Below are 17,541 nucleotides of genomic sequence, written 5' to 3'. Positions count from 1 at the left end.
GGTCTTCTCTTCTAACATTTCATATGTTAGAAGGTAAGAGAAGAATTTAGGAAGTTTTTTAAAAGCCCCAAATATCCTTTTGTTGTAATCTCACTAAAATATGTATTTCAATCAAATTAATGAGTGAAATTGTTAGTAATACCAGTGAAAAGAAAAATACAAGGACGTATTCCTACCTTTTACAGCCATCTGACAAAATGGTAATAGTGGTCCTCCTTGGAAAATTTTATACCTGCCCACTATTTTGGACACGCTTTGTTAAAAAATGAAAACTCAATGTCCTACTTATTCTCAAGTTCATATTAAATAAACCGCAAAATATTTGCCCTAAACAAATTTTACTTTTGTACTTTACTAGTAAGCTTCGAGGAAAACCAAACCAAACCAAACTAAACAGGAAGGGGAGGAGGAGAATCTCTGAACTAGAAAAATCAAAACTTCTATATGTTTTGTGTGTTGTCTTCTATACACCATTAGTGATAAATGTTAAGTTTCAACATTTGTTATTTGTTCAGTAACATATTACTCACCCATCTGAACACGATTGTGTAAAATTTTAACTATCACAGATACATATCTTTTTCTCCCCCCAAACTGACATTTCCCTTTGTGTCCTCATATATTCGTGCAAAAGATCCACTTCTGCTTGCCAAAAATGTTTATGTATTCATTACAGATTCAACATTAAAGGAAAAGAAATCTCATATTTGGTGTTAATCCTCATAATTCCAAAATACCGCATACAGCACTTACTCCTGTGCTAAGGCTTCAGGCTTATCAGCAATTTCTTGAAATGCTCAGGGTATAAAATATCTTACCTAAGCAGATGAGCTAGGAACCACAGAACCACAGTCTTGAGTATTACACTGCTGCCATATTTACCAGGTATTTTTAATCTCTAAAGAATTTTAGCTACAATCTCAGCAGCAAACGTTTCAAGCGAAGTGCTGTATCAAAGTCATTTTTTTCCTAGAGAAGAAAACAGGCAGGGAAGATGAGAGGGGAGAAAAAGTAATTTACCTGCATCAATTTTCTGGAGAGCTCATTAGTGAGGAACTCTTCTTCCTTCTCGTAATTTACAGCAAGGGTTTCTTTCTCCTTCTGCAAAGCCTGAATTTTCTTGAATAAAGTGTTACTGATGAATTCTTCTTCCTGCTCAGCCCGGGCTTGCTGTTAAAATAAAAAAATAAAAGAGAACAAAAAAATATGTTAAGGAAACAGGAATTTACTAATTGAAATATAGTTCTTATTTCTAGAGAGGGCACCCATTTTAATTAGAGCTCTATTTTTAACTGTGAACCAATATACCCCAAGAAGCACAAAACAGAGGAACTCAGTAGAAACCATAAAAGTAAATCTGTTACCCCAAAGGGCCTCCCTGTATTATGCATGGCCCCTCTTCTTAAAGAGATATTCCAAAGAAATTAACAAAGATTGTTTTGCAATTTTTAGAAGCCATCCCAAGTCAATCACCAGAATACAGAAAGCTTCTTCTCGTATAGGGCAGACGGGTCCAGTACTGGGGTATATGCATCAATTCATGACAACTCTCTACAACTCTCCGCATCGCAAAGGTTCAGAGTTAAAATATCTAGGCAACATTTTTACTGAAGCAGGGAAGTACCTCTCGCTTAAAAGTGGAATCGTAAAATCATGTCACCTCTTTAAGATGTTACAGAAAGGGTTTCGATATGCAATTTAAAAAGCAACACAGATAGACATAGATTAATTTACATGTTCATTGAATAGCTGCTGGAAGGAAATACAGCAAACGGCTAAAAAGTAGTTAATTGCAAAGCAGCAAGAATCCAGGGAGTGAAGGGTAAGGATGTATGAGAGTGTCATTTTTCACTTATTTATTTCCCTACTGGGAATTTTCTGGAGGTGACGGCACGGACAGGCATTACCGAGCATTAAAAACAGAAGAAAAGGGGGTCAGGCGTAATTCAATGGAGATGAAAATATTTTTCTGCAGATCCCTTCCTCCACCCATGTTCTAACAGAATAAACAGAAAAACCAGCCATCCTTGAAGGAAATTAATCTTTTCAGAAAAAGGGTACTTCTTCCAAATGGACTCAACTCTATTTAAAGTACTTTTTAAACTGCAACATTTTGATGTGTTAATCCCCAATAATGCATTCCTGTTTCATCTGCCAAGTCCAGGAAGGGAGAACTGCATCGACTCCAAGCCTCCAGTACCTGTCACTTATAATAATGCAAGAGAGCTAGAGGGCAGGAGACAAAAGGGCACCTACATTATACAGTTACCACCTTTTATTGAAAAAGGTCCGACAACCACTCCCAACTCAGCCGGTCTGGATTTCTGTACATACGCACTGACTTCCCCGACACCCAGGCCCCCCTGAGAGCCCTGATTTCTGGGGAACCCATCCTCCCTGCTCCCCACCACAGCAGCAGAGATGAAGGATGCCAGGGCCTGGAACTGCCTGCGAGGCAAATCTACCAAAGAAAGCCACGTGTACGTAGTCCTTAGACTGAAAAACAGAGCTACGTAGAAAATGGAAACTTCAGGAGGAAGTGTGGCAGTCCAGTCCTTTAAGACAGCATTTGGGATAGGCCGGGAGACGTGAACGGCGAAGAACACCTCACTCAGCTAATAAGGTTTTATGACCAGCCAAGCACATCCGGGGAGCAGGCCCTAGGTTCCCAGGCCCTTACACACTCCGTAATTCATTAGCACTTCTCAAGGTCATACCCTTTACTCCATGGTCAAGGGAACACTGCCCAGGACTGGCGCTTCCCCTCCAACTTTAAATTAACCTCCAACTCGGCTTCAAAACTCTCAGACCTCAAGATCTCATCCTAGTGCAATGGGCAGGAATCCAAAGCACTTCTTTCAGGCATATCTGACACACATATCCAAGCCCGCAATCTGTTTGAGCTACCTGTTTTTCTGGTTTTGACTGAAAAAGTTCTATATGATTTGGATTCTGATTATTCTAAAAGCTACAGGACAAAAAAGGTAGAGAGGGGAACTGGAATGCCTTTGCAGGTGACTGTGCACTTAGATTTCAAAAGGTTTGCCATAAATTCATTTCATTATCAAGTCAGACTCAGCTTCTTGCGTATTACCAGGCATTCCCTATTTTCAATGACTGGGAAATTGACCCACAGGCAGTAACAGAGAACCAGACTCAGAGGCCCAGCAGACTACCTCCCGCTGTGCACAAGGACCCAGAAGTGAGAAGCTGAGAATAAGAGGCCAGGCCCTAAGAGTTTACTCGTGAATCTTCCACCTCGGCCCCTCACCCTTCCCATATTTCATCCAATCATTAAGTTACAGGGGCAACAGGTCTCAGTGTATCATAAAACAAAACTCTGTGATAGAAAATAGATTAGTGGTTGCCAGGGGCTGGGAGGGGTGGAGGTGGGAGAACTGGGAATGACTGCTTCTGAGTACAGGGATTCTTCTGGGGTGTCGAAAATGGTGTGGAATTACACAGTGCTAACAGGGTATGTAACCCGGTGAATATACTAAAAGCCGGCGAACTGTACACTTGAAAAGGGTGAATTTTATGGTATGTGAATTATAACTAGATTAAGGGAAAAAACTCTAAGAATTAACAAGGTCTGTATTTCACAGAGACTGGGTTTCTTTTGCAGTTCTTCCCAGGGAAAGTAGCAAATTTATTATAAAAAGGATGGGGAGGACTTCCCTGGTGGGCCAGTGGTTGAGACTCCGCGCTTCCACTGCAGGGGGCGTGGGTTCGATCCCTGGTCAGGGAACTAAGGTCCCACATACATGCCTCGCAGCCCGGCCAAAAAAATAAAATAAATAAAATAAAAAGGATTCGGAGAGGGTGATGTTCGAGCTAGATCTGCTCTGAAAGTGCCTTCCAAAGTGAGTGATGGTGTGAGAGACTCGAGCTTTAGCCAACAAAATTCTTCACCATTTTAGAGTAGCCACTCATTTCCAGGCAAAGCCCATTCGTAGAAAACTCCACTCTCAGGACCCACCGCCAGCGTGAGGAACTGCTCTGTGGAAGCTAGTTAAAGCCTCTCTAGCTTAACAAGGGGTTAAGCAGGCCTGGCACAGATTTTGTTCAAGGCTTCCTTTTGCTAAGGTTTAGCACGGGGACTGTCACTCTGACTCCCACTGTCATCCCAGAGAAAAACCACACATCTGGAGGGCAAGACTCCAGGCCCCCGAAACATAAAACCCCAGTTCACCCTTCTTCCAACTGGTCACAGGGCACTGTTAGAAATTAACACGTAAATGAGGACAAAAGACAAGGTGCTGTATCCAATACAGCCCCAGAGAAAATTGGTTAAAAGACCAGCTCCAGGGCTTCCCTGGTGGCACAGTGGTTAAGAATCCGCCTGCCAATGCAGGGGACACAGGTTTGATCCCTGGTCCGGGAAGATCCCACACGCCTCGGAGCAACGAAGCCTGTGCGCCACAACTACTGAGCCTGCTCTCTAGAGCCCATGAGCCACAACTACTGAAGCCCGCGTGCCTAGAGCCCGTGCTCTGCAACAAGAGAAGCCACTGCAATGAGAAGCCACTGCAATGAGAAGCTCGCGCACCACAACGAAGAGTAGCCCCTGCCTGCTGCAACTAGAAAGCCCAAGTGCAGCAACGAAGACCCAATGCAGCCAAAAATAAATTAAAAAGTTAAATCTTTAAAAGACCAGCTCTAGCGTACTGACAACCGTGGGTAAACGTGATCATCAGAGTAGGCACCATGCATCACAGACAAGCAGGAAGCATCCATTTGGAATTCTCCCTGCAGATTTCTTCCCATTCTTTGTGCATTATCTTCTCAATCTTAATCTTAAATCCTGGCTTTTTCTTCCCCTAAACTCCAAAACAGGCCTTTTTATTTAGGCCGTAAAAACAAATTACCTTTCCAATTTATTTCCCCCAAGCCAAGAGCTAGGTAGACAACAGCCTAGGAGCAAAACAGGCCACGTGCCATTTGCAAGGAACTAGGGGTCAGGCAGGTAGACAGAGCAAAGATAAAACAGGCTAACATGGAATCTCATCAGTTTTATCAATGTATTTCCCTTTTATCTGCAATGCTTTAAAATCTCAGCATACCTAAACAAACTCAAAAATAAAACTATATTTCCAAAGCTAAAATTTATTTTAAAATTTAAAATCAAGGTTTGCCTATAATTCCATAAACTCTCAAAAGAAAATGTGAACCAAAAAATTAGGAACTCTTTGTTTTGCGTATGTTTGTAGAGTTGAAGATTGGGAAAATCTGGGGGGAAATTTTTAAAAACCTGTGACTACAGATATAGAGAACAAACTAGTGGTTACCAGTGGGGACAGGGAAAGGGGGAAGGGGTATTAGAGGAGTAGGGAAGTAAGAGGTACAAACAATTAGATATAAAATAAGCTACAAGGATATATTGTACAACATGGGGAATATAGCCAATATTTTATAATAACTATAAATGGAGTATAACTTTTTTAAATTGTGAATTACTATATTGTACACCTGTAACTTATATAATATTGAACAGCAACTATAGTTCAATTAAAAATGTGATTATATTTTCATGTTCAATAAGGTTCTAACTGCTATGTTCAGAAGCAGAGTGAATGTTGGTATAACCTTATTCACTTATCGGTGTCTGCTACTTTGACCCTCATCCAGCAGGGATCACTCGATGTCTAGAGTGATGTGAGGCCTAGAGTACAAAGCAAGTCTCCATCACTCTTCCCCCATCCTCCAAGAGTCCAATTAAAAAAAAAAAAAGGAAAGGGAGAGTGGGGAGAGACAGGAGCAATTTACCAAGTCCTCTGGGAAACACACACACACACACACACACACACACACACTTAGAAAAAATTCTTTTCTCTTGAGTCACCACATATTGAGGCAACCATACTCTAGGTGAGCACAACTTTCTGATAAGGAAATCATTCTCACCCACTGCTATCATGACGGGGGCACAAATTTGATAGGAGATTCCCATGTGATTGTTTAGTGCTTCTGTTCTTTACCAGTGGTATTTTGGAGATCAAGAGTTAGTACAGAAAGGAGAATTCAAAAACTCTCAACAATAGCACTGCTGAAAATTCAAGTACCCAAGACCAAAATTATGTATAATGATGCAACTCATCATCTGTCAAGAATAAAAAAAAGGACAGTTTCCAAAGCAAAAAAATATAGGCACTATTTCATAGCAGGCATGGGTAAAGGATATAATCAAGAGAAAGTTCAAGTGCCTACCAAGATAACACATTTGCATTTGTTTTAAAAACTTACTTTTAAGTTGAATGCTGACTTGCTTTAATAACAAAAAATCATAATAAATAATAAGATACCTTGAAGCTCTAATGCTTAAGAATCCAGGCAGGCTCTATTTATTATTTTAATTATTTAAATTCCTTAAATTTAGGAACCTATTTAAATGTATTATTCTAATTATTTAAATTTATTATCCTGTTGCTTAATCGCTTACAATACAAATTTTAACGATCTTAACACCTCAGTTTGAAAGAGCATCTGAAACCAAACTGTCAGGATAGCAGAAACCACCCAGCACCAAGCCAGGCGACCGAGTAACACTCGGTTCTTTTCTCTGCTGTCATATTTATTAGGTGCATCACTGCCCATATCAATTGTTCTGGGAGATGCTCGGCGTTCAGTAGAGCTCATGACTGATGGCTGGCACCTCTCGTAGGATTCGCTTGAACATCGGTCATACCCCTGGGTTTATCAACACAAACCACTATGGTGCAGTGGTCCTGCACTGGCTAACACTTTAAGTGGCAGTACTGCAGGGGTGGGTGACAAGTGATACATGTGACAAGCCCAAAGTGCACACCTACGTTTCTTCTATTAGAAGAACTAGGGAAATAAAACAGCAAAAATGTGACTTTAAAAAAAAAAAAAAAAAGAACTAGGGAGGTGATGTCAATTACATGCCTAAGTATTACAGCTCTCTATTTCGTGTGTGAAAGCACCAGGTAATTTTGTGCTTCCTTCACACTGCGTACCAGCCCGCAGTAAAAGCAATTAATAGCTGATGGATGAAGCACTTACATTATTTATTTCCTTCCAGTATTGCCAGCAAATCACTAAGTACACAGGGGCCAGAAAAGCATCATTATTAGCCCTCACAACTGGGCTGTTCTGCCCCAGACACTACGCCCAGGCCACTGTTCCAGGGCTGGAGGGCAAGAGAGCAAACGGCAACAAAGGGTGACTTTCAGGACAAGAAAAACTCAGAGAATCTTGATGTTAAAAAGGACCCTAATGGTTACCGAGTTTCATCAAGCTACAGCGCCTCTCAAACCAGCTTCAGTGACAGACCAGTCCTCACCACCGATCTGCAGGGGACAACACATCCCTCTGTGCACGTCCTATTAGACATGACCAGAACACAGCTCCACAGACATGCCTCGCCCCATGAATTCAACAACACCCAAACTGGTCCATGCCTGGCTCAGGAAGATAAGTCCACTGGTCACTTGCCTGGATACAGAGCAATGAGAAATTGCTAGAGAAGCTGCTAAATGTTTGCATGGATTATGGATTAAGAATTTATCTCCCGGTGACAAAGAGTACAGGTCCACAGGCCAAACTCTGAAGAGTGTGGCTGGCGGGGGCGGCCGCATATTCACCATCAGACTCTGGGGTCAGGCCGCCTGGTGTGCAAGGTGCCTATGGCCACCTCCAGCTGTGTGACCCCCAGGGGAGCCATGGGACCTCTCTGAGCCATTGCTTTCTCCTCCCTAAAGTGAAAATAATGGCACCTCCTTCTGGGTTGGTTATGAAGATAAAGTAACATAATTCACATCAAGAGCTTATCTTAGTACCTCGCACGAGTAAGCACTCAAGAGATATTTACAAAAAAGCTTGAGGAGGGGGCATGTACAGGATGATTCATGAGAAAACAGTGAAATCTTAACAGAATCCCCATTTAGCTAAAAGGAGAAATGGACAGAATTATGGCACATCCACGGGGCGGGGCGGGGGGGAACATAGTGGAGCCATTTTTTTAAAAATATGGTTTGTATGTACCGTCATAAAAAGACGTCTAGCAAGAAATGGCCAAGGGAGGGCTTCCCTGGTGGCGCAGTGGTTGAGAGTCTGCCTGCCAGTGCAGGGGACACGGATTCGAGCCCTGGTCTGGGAGGATCCCGCGTGCCACGGAGCAACTAGGCCCGTGGGCCACGGCTGCTGAGCCTGCGCGTCTGGAGCCTGTGCCCCGCAACAAGAAAGGCCGCAATAGTGAGAGGCCCGCGCACCGCGATGAAGAGTGGCCCCCACTTGCCACAACTAGAGAAAGCCCTCGCACAGAAACGAAGACCCAACACAGCCAAAAATAAATAAATAAATAAATAAATTTATTAAAAAAAAAATATCAAGGCGAGATGAAAGTTTTAAGTTGGGTCGAGATAGTGCTAAAAAAAAAAAAAAGAAACGAGGATCACAAATGTGAAAGACATCAATCGACACAGGAAAGAAAATGAAAAGATGTAACACACAACTAACTAAAGACTAGGATGAATAACAGTAGAGAAAAAGAGAGGGAGCATATTTGAAGAGATGGTGGCTTCAACTCTACAAACATATGCAATCTGAGAATATCCCAAAACTAATCTAATGAAAGACCTGGCGGTCCAGTGGTTAGGACTCGGTGCTTTCACTGCCAGGTCACTGGTCGGGGAACTAAGATCCCAAAAGCCTCAGGGCGCAGCCAAAAATAAATAAATAAATGCAGCTCCTCATCCTGTGTTTGTTTTTGCCGAATCTGCCAACCCTATCTGGTTTCCGAGTCTCTCACCATTACACCAAGTTCAGCTCTGGGGGTAGAGCACAATACTCACACCCTTGCCCCTTCTTTAGCAACAGACTGCTGTTCGAGACAGTTTTCAAAAAGTTTCTTTGGTATTTTCTCATTTTTCCTCTCAAAATTCTTCCTCTCCTACTGCAACAGTTACCAGATCCATAGTATACTCAAACTGCTGTTAAGTCCCCACTCCAGTATTAACTCCCAAACAACCCTTTCCCCAAAGTGAATCATGCCCCCAAATCAGCGACCTTCTTTCCATTACAAAACAAAGCTGTGAGCACCTAGCAGCCCTGTCTTTGCTGAAGAAATCAATCAGGTTGATTGCTAAATTATACTAAAATGTGAAAGACTTTTTTCCTAACGCTGATGATTTTTTTTTTTTTTTTCCTGAGAAGACAGGAGGGCATAATAGGATCCCTGCCTGAGTATTTTCATTCAGAACAAGCTCGTTCTATCAGTTACCTATTGCTATGTAACAGACCATCCCCAAACATACGTATTATTTGTCATTATTCTATAGGTTGACGGGTGGGTGATTCCTTGGTTGGTTTCATGGCGCTCACTCACGAGGCTGAATTCAGCTGGAGGTTCAGCTGAGCGAGATGATCCAAGATCAAGGGGCAGGAAATAGATTCAAATAGACTCCACGTCTTAATGGGAGGAGCCGTCACATACTGCGCTGGTGATTTTCAAGTGACCACACTCAGCCAGAATACTTCCCTTTTTCACAGTTTCTTCCTTTCTTTTGAAGGCACAGATTTCCTAAAATCTCTCAAGGTTTTTTGGTAACGGATTAGAACGGGAAAGGAGCAACTCTAGAATTTGGTTAGTGTGTGCAGTCAGATCTAACTGGGAGGACGACCTGCACTGGTAATGACCACCAAATTCAGTTCAGTCAGAAGCCTTTTTCTTGTTAAGCTTACATGATATACTTGCTCTCTAAACTCAATTCCTCTCTTGCTGACAGCACTAGAGAATGCAGTCTCCTGGAGAAGTAACAACCCATTTTCCCAATTATCAACACAGGAACGGGTCCTGCAGTATTATCATGGGTAATCTCAGATCTATCAGCAATAAGTAAAAAGAGATCAGACAAAAAATATCAGTGCCTGTCTCAAGCCACACAGATCTGTAAGAACAGGGCTCACAAGCTAGACAGATGCAGAGATATATGGACAGAAATGCAAAGGGAGAAAGGACCACATCAGTGTTGTGTTTATGATTCACATCACTGATTAACTTAAATCCATGATCTTCACGTCGATTAAAAAAAAAAATTTAACGGAAGGCTTTCCTTTTTTTTTTTTAACGTCTTTATTGGAGTATAGTTGCTTTACAGTATTGTGTTAGTTGCTGTTGTATAACAAAGTGAATCAGCTATATGTATATATATCTCCCCATATCTCTTCCCTCCTGCATCTCCCTCCCACCCTCCCTATCCCACCCCTCTAGGTGGTCACAAAGCACCGAGCTGATCTCCCTGTGCGATGCAGCTGTTTCCCACTAGCTATTTTACATTTGGTAGTGTATATATGTACATGCCACTCTCTCACTTTGTCCCAGCTTACCCTTCCCCATCCCTGTGTCCTCAAGTCCATTCTCTACTATGTCTGTGTCTTTATTCCCATCCTGCCCCTAGGTTCTTCATGACCATTTTTTTTTTAGATTCCATATATATGTGTTAGCATACGGTATTTGTTTTTCTCTTTCTGACTTACTTCACTCTGTATGACAGACCCTAGGTCCATCCATCTCACTACTAATAACTCAATTTCGTTTCTTTTTATGGCTGAGTAATATTCCATTGTATATATGTGCCACATCTTCTTTATCCATTCATCTGTCGATGGACACTTAGGTTGCTTCCATGTCCTGGCTATTGTAAATAAAGCTGCAATAAACATTGTGTGGACCAACTTTCTTTAAAAGAAATATAGAAATCTGTTTTATTTTCCATGCAGTTTCTTTTCTCCTACCATCCTTAAAACATGGTCTTCAAAAGGCATTAAAAATAATAGTGAAACCTATGCTTCCACTCCTAAAATCTTTTCTACTTGTCACACCCACATACAAAAGGACTTTTTTTTTTTATAACATCTTTATTGGAGTATAATTGCTTTACAACGGTGTGTTAGTTTCTGCTGTATAACAAAGTGAATCAGCTATACATAAACATATGTCCCCATATCCCCTCCCTCTTGCGTCTCCCTCCCACCCTCCCTATCCCACCCCTCTAGGTGGTCACAAAGCACCGAGCTGGTCTCCCTGTGCTACGCGGCTGCTTCCTACTAGCTATCTATTTTACATTTGGTAGTGTATATATGTCCATGCCACTCTCTCACTTCGTCTCTGCTTACCCTTCCCCCTCCTCGTGTCCTCAAGTCCATTCTCTACGTCTGCGTTGAAGGCTTTTCTTTTATCACATTTAAAGAGCTCCACGGGGCTTCCCTGGTGGCAAAGTGGTTAAGAATCCGCCTGCCAGTGCAGGGGACATGGGTTCGAGCCCTGGTCCGGGAAGATCCCACATGCCGCAGAGCAACTAAGCCCGTGCGCCACAACTACTGAGCCTGCGCTCTAGAGCCCATGAGCCACAACTACTGAGCCTGCGTGCTGCAACTACTGAAGCCCGCATGCCTAGAGCCCGTGCTCCGCAACAAGTGAAGCCACCGCAATGAGAAGCCCGCACACTGCAACGAAGAGTAGCCCCCGCTCACCGCAACTAGAGAAAGCCAAGTCCATGCGCAGCAACGAAGACCCAACGCATCCAAAAATAAATAAATAAATATATTAAAAATAAAAATAATAAAAAAATAAAGAGCTCCACGGAAACAGGTAACATTTAACAGGTAAATAATCTCCAGGGCTTATTTTGGCTCAAAAGCCATGGGGGAAGTTAATGCATTGCCCTTGGAAGATGTGTCCTTAAAACAGGTCTTGGGGCTTCCCTGGTGGTCCAGTGGTTAAGAATCCGCCTTCCAGTGCAGGGGACACAGGTTCGATCCGTGGTGGGGGAACTAACATCCCACATGCCGCAGAGCAGCTAAGCCCGCAGGCCACAACTAGAGAGAGGCCAATGCACCGCAACAAAGATCCCTCGTGCTGCAACTAAGACCTGACGCAGCCAAATTAATTAATTAATTAATTTTAAAAAACAAACAAACTGAGGTCTCTATCATTCTCTTTCACAAGTAAACCACCAATGCCACACCCTCCATACCTCTACCTCCACCCAAACACCCTGAGGTTTCTCAACCTGGCGCCGGGGCAGTGACGGAGACCCGGAGAACAGGGATATGAAGTGTCTACAGCTCGACATTCTTGGGAAATGCGTGTTGCTTCTCCGTTGCCACTTGTGCAGAGTCAGGCAAGCTCTACGCCGAAGAATCAATAGGGGGAGCTGTGGGCAAGTGACCTCCACGGAACAGGAAGGCAGGCCAATTCCGGACAGAAAGACTGAGGGATCCGCCCCTCCTCCACTCTTCCCCTCATACAAGACAGTCCCCAAAAATAAGAAATGGTGAAGGAAATGAAAAACGACAAAACAAAACAAAATTTCAAGCAAAGAATGAACTCACTGGCAGTCAATTTCACTCTGAAGGTAAAGTTGACTGCAAATGAATGATTCCAGATTGAATACTGGTCACGCACGATTCGTCATATGCCTAACTTGAAGCTTCCCTATATCAGGAAACCTGTGCTTCTAACCACATCCCCACTGTTTCTGACACGGTAGGGGTCAGCCTCATTGCTACTCCCAGAGGCATCGCCCCCATATGCTCCCCCCTCCTCCAATAATAAGTTCCCAACCAGAACCGCTGACAAGTAAGAGCAAACTACAGTCGTTAGATTTTTAAAATTTAATTCAACACGCATGACAGAGTATCTCGTACACGGTAACCGCTGTGTGGACATGGCAGTGAATAACAGACATTGTCCCCGCCCTGAAGGGGTATATAATCCTTCTAGCAATTAAAGAAAAGTAACATTTTAATCCATACATATAGCAATTGGCCTTGGAATGATCTTGGCTCTATAAAACAGCCTGAAGAACCAAGGGATTTAAAATGAGATTAAGATGCACAGAAGAAAATGCTAAGTATTGTATCCACCACGGTTAACAGAAGAAATGGTCTGGCACATAAGCACTCATACACCTGTTGAATAATGAGAAGCGTAATCGTATACAAATATACAAACTTTATATTATGTATGTATGTATGTGTGTGTGTGTATATATATATTTATTTATAAATGAATATTTAACTCTTTGGACTCTCTTCCTATAATAAATGATAAAGGCAGTCAACGTTAAAGAACTGATTATATTTCTGGCACTGTAGCAGCCTCTTCCATATGGGCTCTCATTTCATTCACACACTGGCTCCACACATTTTAGCCCCATATCATATACGGGGAAACAGGGGCTGAGAATGGTAAAGCAACTTGCCCAAGGATCCAAGCTACTAAGTATCAGGGCTACAATCCTCAACCCTGGACTGGTTCCAAAGTGCCTAGGCCTTCTATGTCCTACCCCACCATCCAGGAACAATGTATTCCACTGGGACAAGGGCTGTAGAACCAAGCTCCAGAAGCCAAACCCACTAACTTGCTACTAAAGCCAACATCATTTGTGCTGTCACACAGTGACTGAGCATCACAAAGCAGTTCATCTTTGCAAGGAGATACCCTGTAATTTCCTTGCCTGAACAAAGTAAGTAAATGTTAGGTGAATGACAGATAATCTTTAAGAACTGCAGAAGAGCCACTTTTTGCTACTGCTACCGCTGCTGCTACAAGAAGGAGACCACATATTTCCTGGCGGCACACACAGCATATGCGTACGTCTATGTATCATTCCTGTGTGTTGACAGCAAGCTCTTCTCCCCTCCTCCTTCAGACAGTGAATAAAGGTGTAGCTGTCGGGGGCTAAGGAGAGACATGTCAAAGAGCCCAGGGAAACAGGTCTGCCTTAGGCAGGTCAGTGAGGATATGGATTCAAGTCTACGAAGAAGTCTACTGCAGGATAAGGCAAGTCACACTCTCCATGTGTAGAAAAGAGTTAATGTCGCAGGCCGAACTTCTATCTTTTGAAAGCCTGTTTACAAGGCGGCCCTTGGCTGGTGACTCAGCACTTGGATTTGGGAAGGGTTCCCACCACCCTGATAAAAGCGGCTCACTGTGTCAAAACTTTACAAACAAAATGGTTTGTGATGAACACCTGCTTTCCTTTAGGAGTCTAAAGGACTCCTGGTACATGTACATGTACATGGTACAATTCTGGTACATGTTAGGCAGAGGGTGCCTACAGGACCAGTCCCCAGTGAAAGAGTCTGGGTGCTGTGTCTCTAACGAGCTTCCCTGGTAGACAGCATTTCACATGTGCTGTCAAAACTTGTTGCTGGGGGACTTAAGTACATCCTGGATGACTCCACTGGGAGAACACTCTTGGAAGCCTGTGCCTGGTTTCTTGCAGAGTGGAGTGGTACAAGCTATAACCCAAAGTCCGGAATTCAAGTGCAACCTAAGATGGACGTGAGACCACTTAGCCAGAAAAATCTCCCCAGGTCTCCAGACGCTTAATCGACTCCCTACTCACCAGCTCCCACTGGAGATCATAAAGGCACCTCAAAGAACCAATCCCCAGCACATCTCGAGTGAACCTTGGTTTTTCTCTCCTTCGCTGCCTTGGGCCCATTCAATCCACCAGAAAGCCCCGTTTCTAACTGAAACAGATCCAGAATGTTCCGTTCTCTTCTTCTTTGGTCTAGCCGCCACCACCTCTCTTCAGGTTTCCAACAGCCGCCTAGCTGGCCCTGCTGACTCTTCCCACTCTTCCTCTCATACAGTCTACGCTCCACCCTACATCCATAGTGTTTTTAGAGGCAGAAAACTGATCACTTCATTGCCCTGCTTCAAGCCCTCCAAAGGCTTCTCGCCATCCTCAGGAATAGCAGTTCCCTCCCATAATCCGCCAGCCCTCCCGTGATGGAGCCCCCGCCTGCCTCTCCCAGCCAAGCTCACGATGCTCAGGCCACACCAGCAAATCTGTTCCCACACACGCCATGCTCACAATTCCTGTGGTGGGACTTGGGCACTAGCTAGACCCTCCGCCACACAAGCTGGCTACCTGCCATCTCCCACCTCCCCAAAGGGGCCGTCCCTGCACCCAACCTAAAGTCAGCCCCCAGCTGCTTGCCATCCCATGACCTTGCTTTCTTTTCATCGGCGCATCCGCTGCTACTGGAACTTTTCCCCCCCTTTCTTGTTTGCCATCCTGCCACTCCTCAACAGAATGTGGGCTTAGGGTGCAGAGCTGGGTCTGCTGGGGACTGATGCGGCCTCAGAGCCCAGAACGGCACCTGGCATAGGGCAAGTGCGCAATCGCTGCGTCAACAGGCGCACACTAAGATGCGGGAAAAACCTTCTCTTGATCTCTGGACCTTTTCTCCCTCCCCTCCTCTGCTGGCTAGCTGATGGTCAAAGCATTAAGTAGGGTTCTCATGACAGAAAAAATGATGATGGCACTGTCACTGCTCTTGGAGGAACTCACAGTTCAGTCATTCCAGACCCTTCAGAGCCTTTCACACCCCGACATCTGCTTTCACAGACACCGTCACTGCCAAATCACGGCCCGGTACTCAGCAGCTCTAACTTGCCTCCTGCCAGCCCGTCACCGCTGCTGGCCAATGCTCGAAGGGCAGCAGACGGTGAGTGATGGACCCCCAGCATTAACTCGCTCCTTCCTCCTTGTGCTAACAGGACCCTCCCACGCCCTAGCTGGACACATGTCCACCCACTGGACTACATCTCCCAGCCTCTCCGCCAGCTAGGTGCGGCCACGAGACTAACTTCTGGTCAGCAGGGGGCAACGACTCAGGAGTCACATCTTTCTTCAAGAAGGAAGCGGGTGTCATCCGGGCTCATTCCTGCACCCCACAGGCTGGAAGCAGACCTGGCGGTCAGGAGCCAGCTCCCACCCCAGAGGCCAGGGCTACCCCCCGGCCAGTGAACAACCTCACCGAGCCCCGGGCTGTTAAGTGGGTGCAAAAGAAACTCGAAGCCACTGGATTTGGTGTCTCCCTTTCAGCAGTTTAGCATCTACTTTAATTAATACAATTCCTGAAATGAAAGCTCATCAGTACGAGAGGAGAGGCAGATCTAAGTTTAGAAATGAAAAGCTCCCCCAAGACGTAGGAAATTAAAAAGGCAAAAGGCTAGAGCATGTGTATTATGATCCCACCACAAATAAAGCTTTATTTAACAAGGGTATATAAAACGCATTTATTTAATAATAAATATAAATTATAAAAGTTTACTATATTATATAAATGCATGTAAGTATCAAGTATCTAAACCATCATAAATATTTTAAAAATTAATAGAACTGCACCCCAGAAATGTTAACAGTGCCTCCGGAGTTGTTAAGTGACTAATTTGTCACATGACATCCACGAGGCAGACAGCGTTGCCTTGTACATACTACGCACTCAAGTACTATAAAAATGAATACTCACCTTGCATTTCTATGTGTGTACACACACACACGTGTAAACACCCCCACACACACCCGGGAGGGACTGCCTTGTAGGCAAAGGGTTTCCAAAATCCAGTACCAAGATTGCATTTGCATCACCTAATACTCATTTTAAAAAGCGGGGTGGGGGGCTTCCCTGGTGGCGCAGTGGTTGAGAGTCTGCCTGCCAATGCAGGGCACACGGGTTCGAGCCCTGGTCTGGGAAGATCCCACATGCCGCGGAGCAACTAGGCCCGTGAGCCACAATTACTGAGCCTGCGCGTCTGGAGCCTGTGCTCCGCAGCAAGAGAGGCCGCGATAGCGAGAGGCCCGCGCACAGCGATGAGAAGTGGCCCCCGCTTGCCGCAACTAGGGAAAGCCCTTGCACAGAAACGAACACCCAACACAGCCAAAAATAAATAAATAAGTAAATAAATAAATAATTATTTTAAAAAAAAAAAAAAAGCGGGGTGGGGAATTTGTGCTCCCTTCCACCTTCCTGTACTGTGAAGAAATAACTCTACCCCCGCTCCTAGCCCGGCCCTGGCCTGGGCTGGGGGGAGCTAAAGTCTAGAGCAGCTGCAGGAAAAACTTGCCCCCTCAGCCGTGCCCACTCAAAAGCCACAGCGGGTGAGGGGGGGACAAGCGGAGCGCCCCGGGGGGGTCTGTGGGAGCAGGGCTGCCTGTTTCCGGGTCTCCCCGCAGGCTGAGCTGGGCCCCCACCCCCGTCTGCTGGGCGCCGCCCCCCAGGCCAGGGAGCAGAGGAAGAGGCCTGTGCCCGGTGGCCTCGCGGAGGTGGAGCCGCTGAAGGCGGCCGAGCTGCTCTTGAGGCTGGAGTTGGGGCCCCGGGTGGCGCCAGGACCGCGGGGAGCATCTGCCTGTGTCCCGGGGAAAGGCCAGGCTGAAACCAGGCTTGAGGGGTGGGTGGGATGAATACGGTGGCTGCCGTGACCCGACAGGACTCCCGCCCCAGCCTTCAGGTCCCGCATCACCGTCTTCCCTCACCCGCCCTCAGCACCCCTTCCCCGTCCGCGCCACTTACACAGATGACCAAAGATCCTTCTTATGCCGGAAGCAAAAACCAAAACTTTCTGCTGGCTTTTTCCTTTGTCGCCTCCCGTATCCCCTGCTCATTCCGTTCCCCATCCCGGCCGCAGGCTGGAAGCCCTCCCCAACTTAAGTTATTGTTTTAAACCAAACTTTACAGTGTCTGTTGGTGGCCGAGACCCTCTCTCCACCCCACCCTGAG

General features: G+C 45.0%; 1 protein-coding gene across 1 annotated transcript in view; it reads right to left on the bottom strand.

Annotated features, from left to right (window-relative positions):
- Positions 1 to 17,541, bottom strand: part of CCDC6 (coiled-coil domain containing 6) — a 110,745-nt gene that overhangs the window by 55,149 nt on the left and 38,055 nt on the right. The window contains exon 2 of the mRNA XM_082407481.1: positions 1,021 to 1,170. Within this exon, the coding sequence (XP_082263607.1) occupies positions 1,021 to 1,170 (150 nt within the window). The remainder of the gene's footprint in view (positions 1 to 1,020; positions 1,171 to 17,541) is intronic.

The sequence above is a fragment of the Balaenoptera borealis genome, assembly GCF_965194805.1.
Source record: "Balaenoptera borealis genome assembly, chromosome: 10".
Lineage (NCBI taxonomy): Eukaryota > Metazoa > Chordata > Mammalia > Artiodactyla > Balaenopteridae > Balaenoptera > Balaenoptera borealis.
Note: the sequence above shows the minus strand (reverse complement) of the source record. Positions and strands in the feature narration are given on the sequence as shown.